At 39.0% G+C, this 18,381-nt stretch overlaps 1 protein-coding gene across 5 annotated transcripts in view; it reads right to left on the minus strand.

The window, feature by feature from the left end:
• Positions 1-2,613: 2,613 nt before the first annotated feature.
• TTC23L (tetratricopeptide repeat domain 23 like) overlaps positions 2,614-18,381 on the minus strand; it is a 58,976-nt gene continuing 43,208 nt past the window's right edge. Inside the window, exons 11-16 of one of the 5 annotated variants that reach the window (XM_070246331.1) lie at positions 13,639-13,721; positions 13,044-13,097; positions 12,217-12,269; positions 8,714-8,780; positions 6,229-6,335; positions 4,146-4,218 (exon numbers count right to left, since the gene is read on the minus strand). In XM_070246331.1, the coding sequence (XP_070102432.1) occupies positions 8,716-8,780; positions 12,217-12,269; positions 13,044-13,097; positions 13,639-13,721 (255 nt within the window). In that variant the 3' untranslated portion in view covers positions 4,146-4,218; positions 6,229-6,335; positions 8,714-8,715. Of the gene's footprint in view, positions 4,219-6,228; positions 6,336-8,713; positions 8,781-12,216; positions 12,270-13,043; positions 13,098-13,638; positions 13,722-18,381 lie in introns of all 5 variants that reach the window. The other 4 variants (XM_023625790.2, XM_070246332.1, XM_023625789.2 and 1 more) reach the window with 4 other exon arrangements.

The following is an 18,381-nucleotide window of genomic DNA, read 5'->3' on the forward strand; positions in this document are numbered from 1 at the left end:
TTTAGTTTTGCTTTTTGATTTTCTCATTTTCTTTTCAGTAAAATTGTGCTCACCATGAATGGGTAGGAATCTCTTTCCATTTTTAATTTGTTTATTCCCTGTTTGATGATGATGTACTTCCCTAGAATTGATGAAATGATTCAAAATAATTTTTAAAAATGATTTGTTAAATTCTACTTTTCTCATGAAAATAAGTCTTGTAACACAGTGATTTTATTGGAAACCACAGAATTTCTGTGGTGTTGTCAAGCAGTCCTAGTAAGAATTAGTTAGAATTGCTAAAAAGGTGGCATGTGTCATTCTCAACAGTTTAGGGTGGGGAATTTTTCAGAGAAGTGTAGACTCCCTCTCTCCTTCCCTGCCTTCACACTGCCTGCTCCTTGCCACACCTGAAACAAAATCTATTGAGTTCTGAGAAATCGGGGAAATTGTGCAGTATTTTTTCTTTTCCCAAGTATTTATTAGGTAGAGTTTTTAGACACGTGTCAGGTTACATGCATGCCAGCAGCAGTTGGCAGCTTTCCTGTGGATTTCCGAGTCCACAAGTGGACAGCTAATGCTCTAATCAGAAATGCCACTGGCAACTGTTACAGGTGCCTCTGGCATCCATATCTTAGTCACCACCAGGGTGGTTTTTTTTTTCCTTTTTCTCCCCAAAGCCCCCCGGTACATAGTTGTATATTCTTCGTTGTGGGTCCTTCTAGTTGTGGCACATGGGACGCTGCCTCAGCGTGGCTTGATGAGCAGTGCCATGTCCGCGCCCAGGATTCGAACCAATGAAACACTGGGCCGCCTGCAGCGGAGCGCGCGAACTTAACCACTTGGCCACGGGGCCAGCCCCACCACCAGGGGTTTTGATAATTGGCAGAGTGAATGTTTGAAGTAGCCTTTCTTTTTGAAATAAGTAGTTTGTTGATCAATATAGTAGATATTAGTAGTGGTTCTCTCTGGTAAAGCTAGAGGTATTCAGCATATGTGAACTAAATTATTTCATAGTAGTTCCCCATCCTTGCGTGAAAATGCTGTAAGAATCTACTGAGGCCTGTAGTCTGTACCCTTTGGCCTGGTGCCTGAGGCTTGACCCCTAAATGGTCTGGCTTCCTGCCATTTTGTCCAAGGATTTCTGTTTGCCTGTTGCTGCATTAGGACAGTCCCACTCTGCAATATTAAGTTCACCTCAAGTGGACCTTTCATAGAAAGCAGTGGATGAACTACCGGAACAAGTGGGGCTTCATTGACCTTACAGAACAGGCTGCATAAATTTTTTTGCATGCTTGCTAATAAATGTTTATTAAAACCTGTATATAAATACATTCTTTTAATTTGTTGACTTTCATCATAGTTTACAAACTTTTTTTTAAAAACCAAGATTTGTAATTTATCCTATCAAATCTCAGTTTCTTTCTTTATTATTTCTCAGGTTGACATGTCTTGCTTGGGAAATCCTTTCCTACAGCATAACTAAAATAAGCCTTTATATTCTATTACATTTATCGTCTGTTAGATATTATATTTTGATCTATCTGGAATTTTTTATGTGAAGTGTGTAAAGTAAATACACAACTTTTTTATCAGTTTTATAGCTGTGTAGTTGATTTGAAATAATATTCTTATCATATATTAAATTCTCTATTATTTACCCCCAAAAAAACCCCCAAAACCTGTATATAGGATAGTTTGATCTGGGCTTGAATGTTTTTTTCTAACTTGGTACAGAGATTGTAGGAAAATAGCCAACCCTCATCCACCTCCAGAATTTCAGTGTCTGTTAGCTAATTAAAAAGAATGTAAGGGGACTGGTCCGCTGGCTAGTGGTTGAGTTCGCACGTTCCACTTCAGCCCGGGTTTCGCTGGTTCAGATCCCAGGTGTGGAGTTAGTACAGCTCGTTAAGTCACGCTATGGTGGAATCCCACATAAAGTAGAGGAAGATTGGCACAGATGTCAGCAACAATCTTCCTCAAGCATAAAGAGGAAGATTGGCAACAGGTGTTGGCTCAGGGCCAGTCTTACACACACACACACACACACACACACACACACACACACACACACACAGTTGTGTATGCCCATATTGGCTGTTACAAACATCCGGATCATCCAGATTGCTACACACACACACACACACACACACACACACAGTTGTGTATGCCCATATTGGCTGTTACAAACATCCGGATCATCCAGATTGCTACACACACACACACACACACACACACACACACACAGTTGTGTATGCCCATATTGGCTGTTACAAACATCCGGATCATCCAGATTGCTGGTTCTCACCTACAGTTTTCCAAGTGAGAATGCAACTTTGTATTAGGTAGTGTTGTGCTGAACATTCTAATGTTGACTTTCTTAAAATTTGGTAATTTTACAAAATAGTTAAGTTTTAAAACTTTTGGGAACAACATAGGTGCCAATTTAGTATCTTGTCATGTATGAGGCTATGAAAACTATACCATTCGTTATCACCACCATTTCACAAAATATTTTAACATCAGAATTTCAGAAAATGGACTGTTAGCAACTCTACGCTAACAATAAAGAAAAGCAAAATATTAAAAAGAAAAACAAAATGTTAAAAACAAATTTCAAATGCAAGAACAGCGTCACACCATAAAATTTTATTTGACAGTGTTACACTTCATGCTATTGTTTTATTGATACAGGTTTGTCAGTTTGGAGACCTCACTTTGGGTTCTCACAAAACAGTAAAATTTTAAAAACTTTAGTGCCACCCAAAATGGAGCCTGAATGGCCACTTCTTTCTAGTACTTTGTTTTTATCACAGACACTTAAAAATCCATTTTCAACTGGATATATGAAAATGGAAGCAACTCTTCCAGGGCAGCTTTAGTCAGTTCAGCATGTTCTGGGTAAGAACAGCAGTCCCATCTCCAGACAGGGCTAAAATTAACAGTGACAGGCTGGATGACCAGTTAATAAGCACTGCAGAGAAGGTCAATGGAATATAGCTGCCTTCAGCCAGGGCTGCAACCTGAGACCTTGGTGCTGAGTGCCAAGCCTAAAGCCTTCTGGGAATTAGCTAAGGGAGAGCGGCAGCTGCCAGGAGAAAGCCGACCAGTCTAGGGCCAAGCCATTGGATTAATTAGTGTATATATACTGCTGCAGTAGAACACTGCTTACTACTATACCTCAGGTACTGGTTGATTATTAGGTCTTACAGACTGAACAAGTGACTGAAATGAAGCAATTTCTTGAATGAAGAACGAAAATGTGGTTCCATAAGCACTGAGTGACAGAGATGTTGATAGACACATGGATCCCCAAAGACACAGGGTCTTTGAGCTCCATTAAATCAGCTCAGGTAACAGAAACAGTGAAAAAGGAAAAAGTTTTTTATAGTGAAGACTCAAATGAATCTGATTTCTCCTTTGTCCCTGAATGCACAAAGAAGAAAGAAATAGAATTCGAGATTGCCACTTTCTTTTCCTGGATACACAGTGGTTCAGGGGCTAAGGATTTTTTTTTGAACCACCTCGGTGAGCATTCCTTTCCTAACACACGCCTTTTTAATCCAGTTTGGTGGGGGTAGCATAGGAGGATGGAAAGAGAATGATCATGTGTGATGCAGGAAGTCTGCCTTATAATTACCACACTGACCTTGAACAAATCACTCTCTGTTGTCCCTAGTTTCTTCATTTATAACAATCAAAAAACCCTTTCTGGCTCTAACACGGTATGACTGTAGTACATCAGATCAGGGCAACTGTTTCAGAGGGTCAAACATTTTCTCACAAAGCACTCTTAGTGACCTCAAACAAGTTATGATTAAAACTACTTCCAAATGGCATATTCAAGTGTTCAACAGTAAACTACTTAGGTATTGTGGGATTTTTTAAAAAATCAGAATTGAAAAGAATGAAATTAAGAGTTAGAAAAAGGGAAATGGAAGGTAATGGAGTCCCAGAAACGGAAGAAACTAACTTAAATGAAGCAGGTGTTTAAAAAAAGCTTTCTTGCCCCCAGGTTAGTGATCAGGATCCTGGTTTCTAGTGGCTCTTGGGTATTTTACCTGTGATGCTGCTGCTGAGTGGACCTTTTTCCCCCGGGGTCCTTAGTTGTTCTGCTTTTGATCCACCACTCTTATGCGTTGATGAATATATTTTGTGGTCCAGAATTTTTGTCAACAAAGTTGGCTTTATTGTTGGCTATCTTGTATAGAGGTTTTCTCTTTACTCATAACAGAAGACCTAGAGGGAAAGACAAGACCATTTGTGCATTGTTCTTGGTTCTCGCCTTCTCTTCTTCCCAGCACGAGGTCAGTGCCTTCTTGAGCTCGAAGGCTGAGCTCAGTTTGAGGCAACTGACAATTTCTCCATGTGACCAGAGCCCAGAATGCTGACTCTTGTAATAGGGCCTCCAAAAGGGTACTAGTCTTGGGTTTTCTCCTTAAAGCGTAGGGAGCTCTTCCCTTGATTCAGATGGCAAACCACCGATATCTAAGATACTGGAATTGCTTTTAATCACAGCTTAAAAAACTTACCTAATTTAGGGCCTTTTATATAGTTCATGAGTTTTTAGGTGATCTCTTCTCAAGAGCCCAGAGATTCAGAGCCCAGAGGCCCTATAAGCGCTAAAAAGAGGATCTGTCTTCCCCATTTCCAGCCATAAAGATTTCCAATCTCTGATTTCTTAAGACTGGAGGAGTTGGGCTGGAGTTAGAAGTAATCTGGTCCAAAGGACTGTGATCCAGAAACACGGTTTCTATTAAGTGTTCTTCAGTCACCTCCTATTTAGACATCAAGCCTGCAAAATGTGTGGTTTTCATAGCCCCCATTGGGCTGAAAAAAAAAAGTGTTTCCACAGAAATATGAGAGAGAAAATTTTATGAGCAACTTGAGAGTTTTTTATTTGCAAATCCCACTAACGACTCTGATTCATTCTTGTCTAATGATGACTGTGTAAACTACAGAAAGCTATCTGGCACTTTAACTTCCTTCTCAGTAAACCAAGAGAGAGGGTGATTCCAAATTTGGAGAAGAAATCGGCACAAATTAAGTCAGTTGCCCAGGGGTCTCATAAAATCAGAGGTGGGCAAAGATCGGACAGGGGTCTCTGCTGGGACAGCACCTGGACATCAGCCTCAGCCTTCAACTCTCCCACCACAAGGTGGCAGCGTTCCGCTTGCCTCAGCTCCTCAGTCGCTGAAAGGACGCTGATGTCCAGGGTGTGTATATTCTCTTCTTTGGATGTAAGGAGTTGTGTCAGACTGTCTTGTCTACGATATTATCTATGTTTCCAGGGGCTGATAAGCTCTAGCTCACTTTTAAGATGTTAGCCAGCAAAATGTTTTCCACACCAGCTTGGTGGGAGCTTTTCACAGTTACTAACCCTTAATCTTCTTTCGCGTCATGCACCAGTGGCGTAACTAGAGAGTATTAAGTCACAGCCTAGCTTTCAGTAAGAATAAAAATAGCTGTTAGTTGTTATTTATCACATGATTACTATGGGGTCAGGCACCCCAATAACTACTTTATATACATTATCTCATTTATTCTCACAGCAACACTGAGAAATGGGTACTATTCTCATCCCCATTCTGCAGATGAGGGAACCAAGATTACACATAGCCAGAAAGTGGTGGTTCTGGGGTTTGAGCCCAGGCTTGTCTGTCTCCAGAACTAGAGCTCATAACCACCATGAATCATAAAGAAAAATTAGTTCACAGGGATGAAGTTGAAGGATGTGCTGAAGTCATGTTTGTATGATCAGACAAAATAGTTTGTTGGTGAGATAGTCATTGTTCATAAAGACCTTATTATATCCTGAAGTGAGGCCCAAATCTTTACCAAACTACAAAAGCATTCCTGTACCTTCAGTTCAAGCATGTGCTACACTCCTTGCTTTAAATAAAAACCAAACCGTAGACAGTTTTCTCATTTGATTTAAAGATAGTGTAAGGTTTTATTTGCTGAAACCTAAATCATTGACCATTTCAAAAAGAATTCAAGTATATATAAATACAGTGGCTTTTTAAAAATTAATTTGGTCCCAACGTGCCAGTAGGGAAGTTTAATATCTTAAAAGTTCAGAGAAGTCCTTCAGGAAATGAACTTGTGTCACTGTATAACCCAGTTTGGCTTTTTCCTGAACTGATTTCTGCCACAGAGGCTTTCTCCCTCCTCCATCCCTTGGAATCAGCATTCCTTGCAGTGCCCTTTAGGAAATGCTGTCTGGTACAACAGCCATAAAGCACTTACCATTCCTTCGATACACTGCCCTCGGTCATGCCTCTATACCTTTGCATATAGAGTTCCTTCTTCCTGGAACGGCTTCTCTTCTCCATCTGGACGAACTGTTACTCACCCTTCAAAAAACAGCTCAAATGTAACCCTCTTTATGAGGTCTTCCGGCCTGCTTAGATTGTCTCTCCTTTCTGCTTTCATTGCCCTGAGACTTCGACTACAGAACTTATACTTTTCTTTATTTCTCATTTATTTATGTTTATCTCTTCCACTCTTGTGCTTCCTTACGAGTAATGATCATGTTTTATTTGTCTGTATTACCCACTGCAGCTCTAACTGCTCCTAGCGCTTAGTAGTGCTCATCAGATGTTTCTTGAAGGAATAAATACAGATGAGGAAACTGAGGCTCAGAATGTTTAAGTGACTTAAGGTCACTTAGCTATTTCAGAGCAGAGTTGGGATTCATACACAAGGTGCCTTGCTCTTTTTGCTAAGCCTAGATAGCAGATTCGTGGCAGAAGTTCAGCTATTGCCCCACCCATACCCCACGGCAGACAATACTAATAAATCAAGCTCCACCAGACCCAAACTTTTGCTCTGGAGCTTCAAGCATCACTCTAGGAAACCACTAACAGAGTGCGCCCATGAGATGACATATATTTGCCCTCCTTGCCTGATTCCACGCTATACCCACCTATGTATTTTTGTGAGCATAGCAGAGTTGCTGTTGATTCTAAGTGCTCCCCCCACTGCCCTGCTAAAGACAAGGTACCCTGTGCTGGTTCTTGGTGGCTCAGTAGCCTCTGTTCCCCTTCAGGGAGTCCCTAAGGTAGGGAGCCAAATCTTCCTAAACTTTCATTTCTCTATCTGCCCCAAGGCCTCCAGCTATTCCTAAAATCCTGATTTGGAAAAGCTGCTGCCCTCTTGGCACCCGGATGCTAGAGCAGATGGTGCTTCCCACCCATTCATACACCAAGGTTGGCCCAAATATTTTCCCCCCTTAATTTTGTAGAGGCAGCGTTGGAATAATTACTAGTAAATGATAGGAAACGAATACCAATACAGCAGCCTGGAAACAGTCCAGCTTATGGAGCAAGAATTTCATCACTAAAGTCTTGCCCAAGAATGTTTTGGCAAACACAAAACTTACTGAGCATATCACCTATTCTCCTACCTGCTGCAGTTATCTCCAGAGATAATCACCCCGAATCCTTGATTTCCACCCTACTTTTCTGGGGCTTTGCCTCCCCAGCCCCTCAGCCCAGAGGAGGCTGTTCCATTTGTTCACATGACCAAGAGGAAAGTAGGTCACTCCTAGATTAATGGGCACTGAAGCACCTGCCCTCTTGCCCCTCCTGTAAAGAAAAGATGGTTTTCCTTGCTCCTGTTGGCTTCTACAGCTCAGGAGCCATCAAAAGTTATACCAAAATAACTCTGTGGCATGCAGCTGTCCCAGAGCTGTCTAACGAGGACAAAGATGAAGTTGATGCCCCATGCTCTCACACTTGCAATAAGTTTGGATGACTAGCTAGAGTGGTAAAAATAGCTAATATTTGTTGAGCACTTACTATAGACTAGATGCCGTGTAAGGGCTTTATGTGAATAGTCTCATTTACTCTTCATTATGTTTGATATTCTAGAGACTATTCTAATCCTCATTAGAGAAAACTGAAGCTTAGGATAATTTGCCCAATGATACACAGAAAGTGGCAGAGTCTGGATTCAAACACGGGTCTATCTGACTCTCAAGTCCATGACCTTGAGTACTATATTCTTCTAACAATTAGAACTGTCCAGTAATTGAAGGGGCCACTTTGATAGGTAATGAGTGAATCCCTGGTTTGGGAGGTATTTCATCAGGTACTGGACAAACAGTAATCTCAAAACTCTGCTCCACCAATATAGCCCACTCTGATGTCAGTGGCGATTTTCGATTTGCCAATATAATGGCTTCTTATTAGTCATCATCCTCTTCACATCACCACCAGCATTTCTAATTAGCACATACCATGTGTCAGGCATCTTCTGAGCAGTTTTACTTACATTAACTCATTTACTCACAACAACCCTATGAAGTAGGTATTATCGCCATTTTATAGATGAGGAAACTGAGAAGTAAAGTGACTTGTCCAAGGAAACATAGCTAATAAATAACAGAGCTGGGACTATAATCCAGGCATCTGGCTTTAACCCATTCTCTTAACAATACATTGTACTGTCTCTTGATATTTGATACATATGCCATACTTTTTTTAAAAATGTATCTTTTATTATCACAGATATATAGGCATACCTCAGAGATATTGGGGGTTTGGTTCCAGGCCACCACCATAAAGCAAATGTCACAATAAAGAGAGTCACACAAATGTTTTGGTTTCCCAGTGCGTATAAAAGTTATGTTTACACTATACTGTAGTCTATTAAGTGTGCGATAGCATTATGTCTAAAAAAAAAAACAATATATACCTTAATTAAAAAGTACAAGCTAAAAAATACTAACCATCATCTGAGCCTTAAGTGAGTAGTAATCTTTTTGCTGGTGGAGGGTCTTGTAAAAAACTCAATATCTGCAAAGTGCAATAAAGCAAAGGGCGATAAAACAAGGTATGCCTGTAATATATATTTGTTGTTTTAAAAAAGTCATATAATATAGAAATATATAAAAGTTGAAAGTTCCCCATAGTCCTGTGAACCAGAGATAACCACTGTTACCTTCACTAACTACGTATTTACATATATTTATGGGTTAGACTATTTTTAATGCTCACTAATATGTACTTTTTCATGTTTTTACCCCATCAATATATCTGTGATATTTTCCTGTGACTCTCCAAAGCTCTACTTTATGCTTTTGAATGACCATATTATATGGTCATAAACATGGACTAGTGTTTCTACTGGTGGACATTTAAGTGTTTTCTACTGCTTTGCTATTATAAGTAAATCTTCAAGTAAGGGGTGTGTGTGTGTGTGTGTGTATGCATTTGTGCAAGTATTTAAAAAGATTCCCAGAAATGCTATTTCAGAGTCAAAGGATACGTGCATGTAAACATTCTATTAACTTTGCTAAAATGTCCACCAAAAAGGTGGTACCAACCAACAGTCCATCGACAGAGCAGTGAGAGGGCTGATCTCCCCACCCCTCTGACAGAACTGGGTTTGTATTACTTGTATTTTTCATTACCACAAATAGTATGGGTTAAAAATGGCATTTCATGTTTTGAATTGGTTAATTCTGTGTAAGATTGGAAATTCTGCTTTGTGTTTATTGACCGTTTGCACCACTTCTTTGAACTCCCCTGCGTGTCTTTTATGATAGTGACATTGACTCCTTCTGCTCTGAAACTTCCTCCTCCTATGAGTTCCTTTCTGTTCTTTCCTGACCCTCCTAATTCTCTAAAGACTCTTTCTGAGTCTCCCTCCCAGTTCCTTCTCCTGCATGACCCCCAGGTAATACGATAATAATAATTACAATAATTAACATTTCACAGAGGCTTACTATGTGCCATATGTTAAGTAAAGCACTGAAAATAGAGTGCTCTTATTATTCACATTTTTTTAGATGAAGAAAGGAAAACTTAGGAAGTCACACTTTAAGTGGGAAAGCTCAAATTCGAGCCCTATCTGTTTTGATTCCAAATCACCACATATATGCTCTCCAAAATAAGTATGTGTCCTCCAAAGTTCTGTTCTAAGCCTTCTCATTTCACTTATACATATTCCATGGGTTTCTTATCCATTCCCTTAATTTCAGAATCTATCTCCTTTAGCTTCTGGTCCATAACTATTAGCCTATTAGACATTCCCAAGTGGATGTGTTGTGGGTACCTCAGACTTAACACATCCCAAATGGAAATCATTATCTTCCTCAGACTTCCTAGGCCTCATCTCCAGCATGTTCCTATTTATGTTCCTTAAATTACAACCACTCAAGGCCACTTGCTTTTCCTCAGAAATATCAAGTATCTCCATGCCACTGTGCTTTTGTTCTTGCTACTTGAAACGCCCTCCTCTAGTTTCTTTCCTACCTGCTGATATTTTACTTTCCTTTGAAGACCCATCACCTGCCCTCAGCATGCGCAATTCTGCACGCAGGTTTCCAGCCTCACAAGTTCTTACTTGTCCTCTATGTTTACATTTCTATTAGAGCTTTACTACAGACTAACTTGTAATCTGCTCATGTGTGTCTGTTTTCCTGAGAGGACTATATCTTATATTTGTATTTCTAGTCCTTAGAAGGAGCTTGATATGTAAATGATTAAAACTGAAGTACATTTGTGATTTAAGGAAAAGACTAAACAACCTCAAAGTTTACTTCCAAATCTGAAATTGTCTGTGCCTTTTCTATACGCTAAAATCTTATTTGAGGCCCTTGCAACTATCATTTAACCTTGGAATTAACTCCTATTTCAAGGGACCAGTTCTGCTTTCACTTCTTTGCAGAGGCTTCAAAAGCCAAGAATTTGGGCTCCTGGCAATGAAAGTCCAGTGAGTGTTGTCACTGGGTTTCCGGAGGACGTGGGGTGAAAAGCACAAGAGCACACTGGAAAACTAGCAGAGTTCCAGGACATCTGGGATGGATTATTCCAGCGAGATGCTCGAGCAAAGAGAACAATTCTTGTCCTGGTTTTTTTTTTTAGATCTGGGCTTTGGCAGCTTCTCCTGTAGCTTTGCTCAGCAGTTCTTGCAGAATGAGATACAGGCTTGTTTCAGGGAAAGAAAAACCTTTATCGACGCAACTTCTTCTACAGGAAAGTCCTTCAAAAGACATTTCTTTTCCCCTTATATGGACTTTCTTGGTCTCTTTGTCATTCACAGAGAGAATCAGTCTCCAAGCACCTAAAGAAACTCAAACTACCTGGGGTCTGAATTAGGTTATACCAATGCCTCCTAATTTCTCCTCCTCCTACGATTCTTTTCAAATCACAGACAAGGAACGAGGAACAGTAAAAGACTGGAAGGAAAAGCAACTTCAGGCTACTGAGGAAATAGATTCACTCCAGCTCTTCCGAAGTTTCTCTTGTTAAATACAAGCTGAGGAGAACTTTAGCTCCAGCTTTGAGGAAACATCACGCATTTTTTTCCTCTGAAATTACAGGTTTTGTCCTTTCAGTTTCATTGTTATTACTTTCAAAGCACAAAATGTACTTTAGATATGTTCAGAGATTCAAATACTCAAATATATGACATATGTTAATACTGCTTAAGAATTATCCCTGATTTCAGATATTCTGACCTGTTGCCCTGGAAGCAAAAGGCAGCATAGTGCAGAGAAGAGGGAGAGAAGGGTGCTTTGCTGACATTTATTGAACACATACTCTGCCAGGCACTTTTCCTATGCATGTTATGTACATTATTTTATTTAAAACTCACAACAACTCTATGTGGTATACTATTATCTGCATTTTAGTGATGGAGAAACCAAAGCTCACGGAGGTTGAGTGATTTGCCCAAGGTCACGTACTTGGTAACTGATGGAGGCAGCTTGAGACGACAGGGCTGACTCCAGTAACGCCTGTTCTTTACCCATTACTCTTCGTACAAAATAACAATAGTTGGAGTGATCTACGGAAGTTTCCTATTTAACATTCTGACATATCTCCAGCATCTCAGAAAGATTATTATTGTTATGATTTTATTATTATGCCAACATTCACTGAGTATTTAAGACCTGCCAGGCCCTGATCTAAGTGCAGTATTATATACGATCTTTTTAACTCTCAGAAAACCTACTTTTGAGGAAGGTACTTTTATTTCATTGATGAATAAATAGAGGATGAGAGAGGTTAAGTAACTTCAACTAGGTCAGAGAGCCAAGTGTTGGAGCCTGAGTGTTCAATCCAGACAGTGTGCCTTCAGACTGTAAGCTACACTGCCTACAAAGAGCACATTCTGGAGTCAGACCTCGGTTCAAATCCCAGCTCTGCGTCTTCCTGGGTAAATTCACTTGAACATGTCAGTCCTCAGTTTCCCCACATGTAAAATGGTGCTCTGGAGACTTACCTGCTGACCAGGTGTGTCCAAATATATTCTCAAATTCATCCAAGTCAGAATCCCTATTACATAGTGAAAGGAAGTGCATTTTTGAAATATGGTAGATCTGGGTTCAAGTCTTACTACACTTACCAGCTAGGTGAATTTAAATAAGATACCCAAACTCTGAGTCTCAGTTTCATCACCTGAACATGAGAGAGAAAAATCCTTACCTAATAGGGTTATTTATGGATCAGAAATAGTATTTGTATTTTACAATGCCAGGGAATTAGAAAGAATTCAACATTATAGTTATTATTAATATTGTTATGGTTATTGATTAAGAAAATACTTTTATTAACACCAGCAGGCAGGGGGCAGAGTTCTCCCGTATGCCCTCCTAACTTGGGCATTACTGAGAGAGGCTGGAGACCCTCCTCCCCTGGATAATGACAAGGTGAGGACAGTCTTCTGTTGGTCCTACTGCAGGTGTGGCTGTGAGGTGGATGGGGATAGGAGGGTCTGAATGTATTCTCTGTGCTCATCTTGTCCCCTACCTGTCCAGCCGGGTGAGAAAGGTACCGTTTGTGAGCCAGCTCCAGTGAACTGCGATCAGGGCCCTAACTCTCACCCCATAAGGATGCCCTCTCTGTCAGAGGGCTCTAGGGGAAAGCACATGGCCCTTAGAGTCACACTTGCTTGGGGCCAAACCTCCAAGACTAAGTGAATTTAGGCAAGTTCCTTTACAGAACACTGGCCCTTCTGTCAAATAAGAACTATCATATTGAGTATTCGTAAGGATTAAATACTTTATGAATAGGACCTAGCTCAGTGTTAGGAATTTAGTATACACTCACCAAATTTTAATCCTCTTCTTTTTTAAAAGAGAATAGTTCAAGGCTAACATCATTCTGAGATGAAAACAAACAGCAAGGATAAAGAAGGGAGCAAGTCTACACAAAACACTCTCCTTGGCTTAAATTCTAAACATTTTTAAAAAGAATCTGAAGAGGTTCTTTTATTACTAACACTATATCCCAAAAAAAACTTGCCTTATGTTTAGGGACCTAGATTTTGAATATTTAGGAAGAAAAATAACTCATTTAATGTATTCATTTACTTTGTATAAATGCATGTTGTACCTATCACAGGCTGTCAGCTGAGACACTGTCTTGTAGGATTTGGTTATTATGCTGAGCATGGAAAGAAATATTATAAATATTAAATATTACTGCAGCAGACCCCTATAATATTAGGTTCTGAGAGACCACCAGAAATCCACTAGTTACCTCCTATATAGGATTTGTCCAAATCCATAGTACAGGTTGGCATTTTGCCTTACTGGCAAGAATAATAGAACTGAAGCACCCCTAAATGAATGAATCTGGGAGAGGCCATTCTATCCACATATCCACACTGATGACCTGGTTGATGGCCAGGGCCAGAACTCACCTCTGCAATAGAGTAAGGAGGTTTTTTGTGTCTCTGCTTTTACTATGCTCACTTCCATATAAAAGGATTTGAATCATCAGACACTGTAGGTGAATTGAGAAACATAAGAGGTTAAAGAGAATCAGGTAGTAAGCACCTTAATTATAAACCAGACACAGGAGAGCAGCAGTGGAACTGAGGTGTCACAAGTTTGCATTTCAAATGCCTGCACTACATTTCCTCCTGGTTTCCCACCAAAGAGGAAAAGGAGTCTGAATTGAAGGCTCTGTACCCCTCACACTGTATGTGTATATTATACTTCACTGCACCTACCACTGCCATATGTGGCTGTGGATAACCAAAGTCACAGGGCTGAAAGCTGACAGCATCCCTATTTAAAACATGGTGCATTAGTGGTTTCCATCAGGGTTTCCCAAATAGCTGTAACCAAATGGATGGATAGAAATGAAACCTGTGTATGTGTCCCAAATTTGCCTTGCATTCTCATGCTACATCATTTTATTAGGCAGTTTTCCATTTAAAATTTTATTGCTGACCTCTCTTTCCAATCAAGATGGAATTAGAGGGACCAGATTTACCCTCCCCTTGAAACAAACAAAAAAGTTAAAAGTAGACAAAATATATGAAATTATCTTCAAGACACTGAACATCAGGCAGAAAAGGACAGTGATTCCGAGAGAGAGAAAATAAGTGAGATAAACCCTATGATTGCCCCAGAGTTACTCCTTTGAGAGTGTTTCCAGGCCATGATGCAGGGAAGGGGACAATATGGAGCTCAGCAGACTCCCTGAATTGAAGCTGTGGAGCTGAGGAGATTCACAGGGCAGAGTAACAGGAGGCAGCTGCACAGGAATATCTGCAGTGCATCCCCCTCAAGTATTCAGCAGAGTACTGATTAAAACATACATGTGTGAAAAGTGCCCAAGGCTGGGGAGAGAATCATCTGAAGGATGGAGGGATACAGTGCCTGGCATTTACACAGGGCCAGGTATACTGCCTGTTCCCACCAGTCAAATGGGAAAGCCTCATTGTTCATGGAGCCTTGGGTGGGGTACTCAGAAGGCTTTTGCCTCAGTAATGGGGCATAATTAGCCCTTGACTAAATGATGCTCTAGTCCCATCTAACAAATCTTAAAAGCAAGACCTAAAAGGACCAAACTGTAATTTTGGAACTGAGTTCCAGAACAAAGTTCAAGAATACTTATAAGAATACAAAAATACTCAACACCAAACAAGGTATCCAAACAAAGATTATAAAGCATGCAAAGAAGCAGAAAAGTGCGGTCCATAAAGAGAAAAATCAGTCAATCAAAACAAATACAGAATTGACACAGATGTTAGAATTAGCAGAGAAGTATGTTAAAACTGTTATTGTAATTTTATTCCATGTGTTACAAAAGTTAAATGGGGACACAGAAAATATAGTTTTTAAAAAGACCGAAATCAAACTTCTGGAGATGAAAATCACAATGTCTGATAGGAAAAATACACTGAATGAGATTAACAACCAGTTTGACATTGAAGAAGAAAAAATGAATGAACTTGAAGACACAGTAATAGGAACTATCCATGAGGAAAAGTCACAGGTTATCTCACTAGGTACAGAAAAAGATTTTCATAATATGAAACATCCAATTTTTAAAAATCCAACATCCATTACTGATAAAATTTTTTTAAAAACTCTCAGAAAACCAGGGGTAGAAGATAACTTTATCAAGCTGATGAAGAGTATCTATGAAAAAGCCACAGCTAATATCAAACCTAATTATAAAAGACTAAATTCTTTTCCCCTGAAATCAGGAATTAGACAAGGATGGCTGTTCTCGTCACTTCTCGTCAGCATCTTACTAGCTGTTCTAGTGAGTGCAACAAGGCAAGAAAAAGAAATAAAAGGTATCCAAATTGGAATGAAAGAAGCAAAACTGTTTATTCACAGATGACACGATAATCTATGTAGAAAATACAATGGGATCTACAAAACAGCTACTAGAACTAACAAGTGAGTTTAGCAAGGTCATGGGATACAAGATCAGTATATTAATAAATAAAGTTGTATTTCTATATACTAGCAACAATCAGTCAGAAATTGAAATTCAAAAATAATACATTCAAAATAGCATTAAAATATGAAAAATTTAAGGATAAATCTAAGAAAAGATGCACAAGACCTGTCCATTGAAAAGTACAAAATATTACTGGGATAAATTAAAGAAGATCTACACAAATAGAGTGACACAATGTGTTCATGAGTGAGAAGACTCAATATGGTTAAGACGTCAATTCTCCCCAAACTAATCTATCTATTCAATGCAACGTCAATCAAAATCCCAGCAAATTTTTTTGTAGAAATTGATATAGTGATTCTAAATTCCTATGGAAATGCAAAGAACCTAGAATACTCAGAACAACTTTGAAAAAGAACAAAGTCTAAGGAGTCACACAACCTGATTTCAAGACTTGTTTTAAAGATACAATAGCCAAGACAGCATAGTATTGGCATAAAGATAGACAAACAGATAAATGGAACAGAAGAGAGTCCAGAAATAAATCCACATACACACACACACAAACTGATTTTTGACAAAGGTGCACAGATAATTCAGTAGAAAAACGAATGTTTTTTTCAATAAAAATGGTTCTGGAAAAACTGGATATCCATATGCAAAAACAATAAACTAAGATCCATTCCTCGTACCATATAGGAAAACTGACTCAATGGATCCTATACCTAAATATGTTTTAAACCTAAAATTACAAAAAAATCTAGAAGAAAACATAAGAGAAAAATCTTTGCCACTTGGGTTAGGCAAAGATTTCTACGATAAAACACCAAAAGCACAATCCATAAACGAACAAATTGATAAATTGGACTTAATTAAATTTTAAAACTTCTGCTCTTCAAAAGACACTGTTAATAAAATGCAAGGACAACTTACAGACTGGGAGAAAATATTTGCAAATCATATATCTGATAAAGAAATTGTATCTAGAATATAAAAAGAACTTTTAATAGTCCATCATAAGAAAACAAACAACTAATAATAAATGGGCATAAGATTTAGACAGACATTTCAACAAACAAGATACACAGATGAAAAATAAGTACATGAAAAGACATCCAAGGAAAACACAAAACCACGATGAGATACCACTAGATACCTAAAATGAAAAACACTGACCATGCTAAATATTGGTAAGGAAGTGGAGGAACTGGAATTCTCAAACCTGCTGGTGGGATTCTATAACATAACACAACTATTTTGGAAAACTTTGGCAGTTTCTTATAAAGGTAAACATAAACCTATCATATGATTTCACTCCCAAGTATTCACCCAAGACAGAAAAAAGCATGTATCCATACAAAGACTTATGCATGAACATTCATAGCAGTTTTATCTGTGATGAACCTAAACTGGAAACAGCCAAACGTCCATCATCAGGTGAATGGATAAACAAATTGTTGTGTTCATACAATGTAATACTCAGCAACAAAAAGGAATGAACCACTGATACACAATAACATGGATGAATCTCGAAATAATTATGCTGAGTGAAAGAACCATTATAACCGTGTAACTATATGATTCTACTTATATAAAATTCTAGAAAATGCAAATTTATCTATAATGACAAAAGCAGATCAGTTTTGGCCTGGGGGTAAGGTTGGGGGAGGGGATGGAATTAATTAATTACAAAGGGGCACGAGGAAACTTTTGGGGGTGACTCATGTATTCATTATCTTGATTGTGGTAATGGTTTCACAGGTAAGTAGAGATGTCAAAACTGATCAAATTGTACACTTCAAAATGTGTGTAGTTTACTCTATGCCAATAAAAATTATTCCATCACAAGATTATCACTGTTTAATGTTTGTCTTTTCTATATCTTCTCACTCCCACCCCACTACATTTAACTTTGATTCTTTTTACGTGAAACCTGAACTGACCAAGAAAAAAAGCCAAAAGTGTCACTAGGGTTATGCATGCATGACCTTCTTTATGCTGTATTCTGTCTGCCAAAGGAGTTTCCTCTCAACATCAACTTTTTCTTAAGTCTATTACTTTCTTTTTAATTCCATGAGCAGTTTCCAACCCCTAGAACGGCATCCATTCACATAGTCTATTTCAGAAACTTCATCATCAGCATCCCATTGCTGGTGGATATCCAGCATGAGGATGGTTTTCAAACCTCGAAACAACAGCCCTACTGTCAGAATGCCTTTCTATTCCTCTGCTCCTTTCTGGGCTGGGACACTGGAGTAGGGCAATGTCTGAAGCCCCAAGGATAAAAGCTCATGACAAAGATGCAGCCCTTCCCTACCCTTGCAGTGTCCTAAATCTCTAAGTTGAATCCCTATTCCAAACGGAGAATGTAGCCATGCCATCAAATGTTCATTGCTAGATAAAATCTAGATAGGGCTCTCCTTTCATTGATTTTGAGGAAACTCTTACAATGTATATGCTGCGGTCTTTTTTCATTTCAGAAAAGCTGTGTTCAATGATCTCTTTGATTACTGTTTCTACTCCAAGTATTATAGTTCCTCTTCAGAGATACACACAATTCTTTGGCTGAATCTCTACTCTGTCATCCAAGTCAACTACTTTCTCACTGTAACCCTCCTCTCTCCTTTTCCTTTGCATTCTAGGAGAGCTTTCCAAGTTTGCCATATAAATCATTGGTTCTTAAAACTGGCAGGATACTACACCTCTAGAAGTATTAAAAATTCAGATTCTGGACACAACT

Source organism: Equus caballus, chromosome 21, assembly GCF_041296265.1.
Source record: "Equus caballus isolate H_3958 breed thoroughbred chromosome 21, TB-T2T, whole genome shotgun sequence".
Lineage (NCBI taxonomy): Eukaryota > Metazoa > Chordata > Mammalia > Perissodactyla > Equidae > Equus > Equus caballus.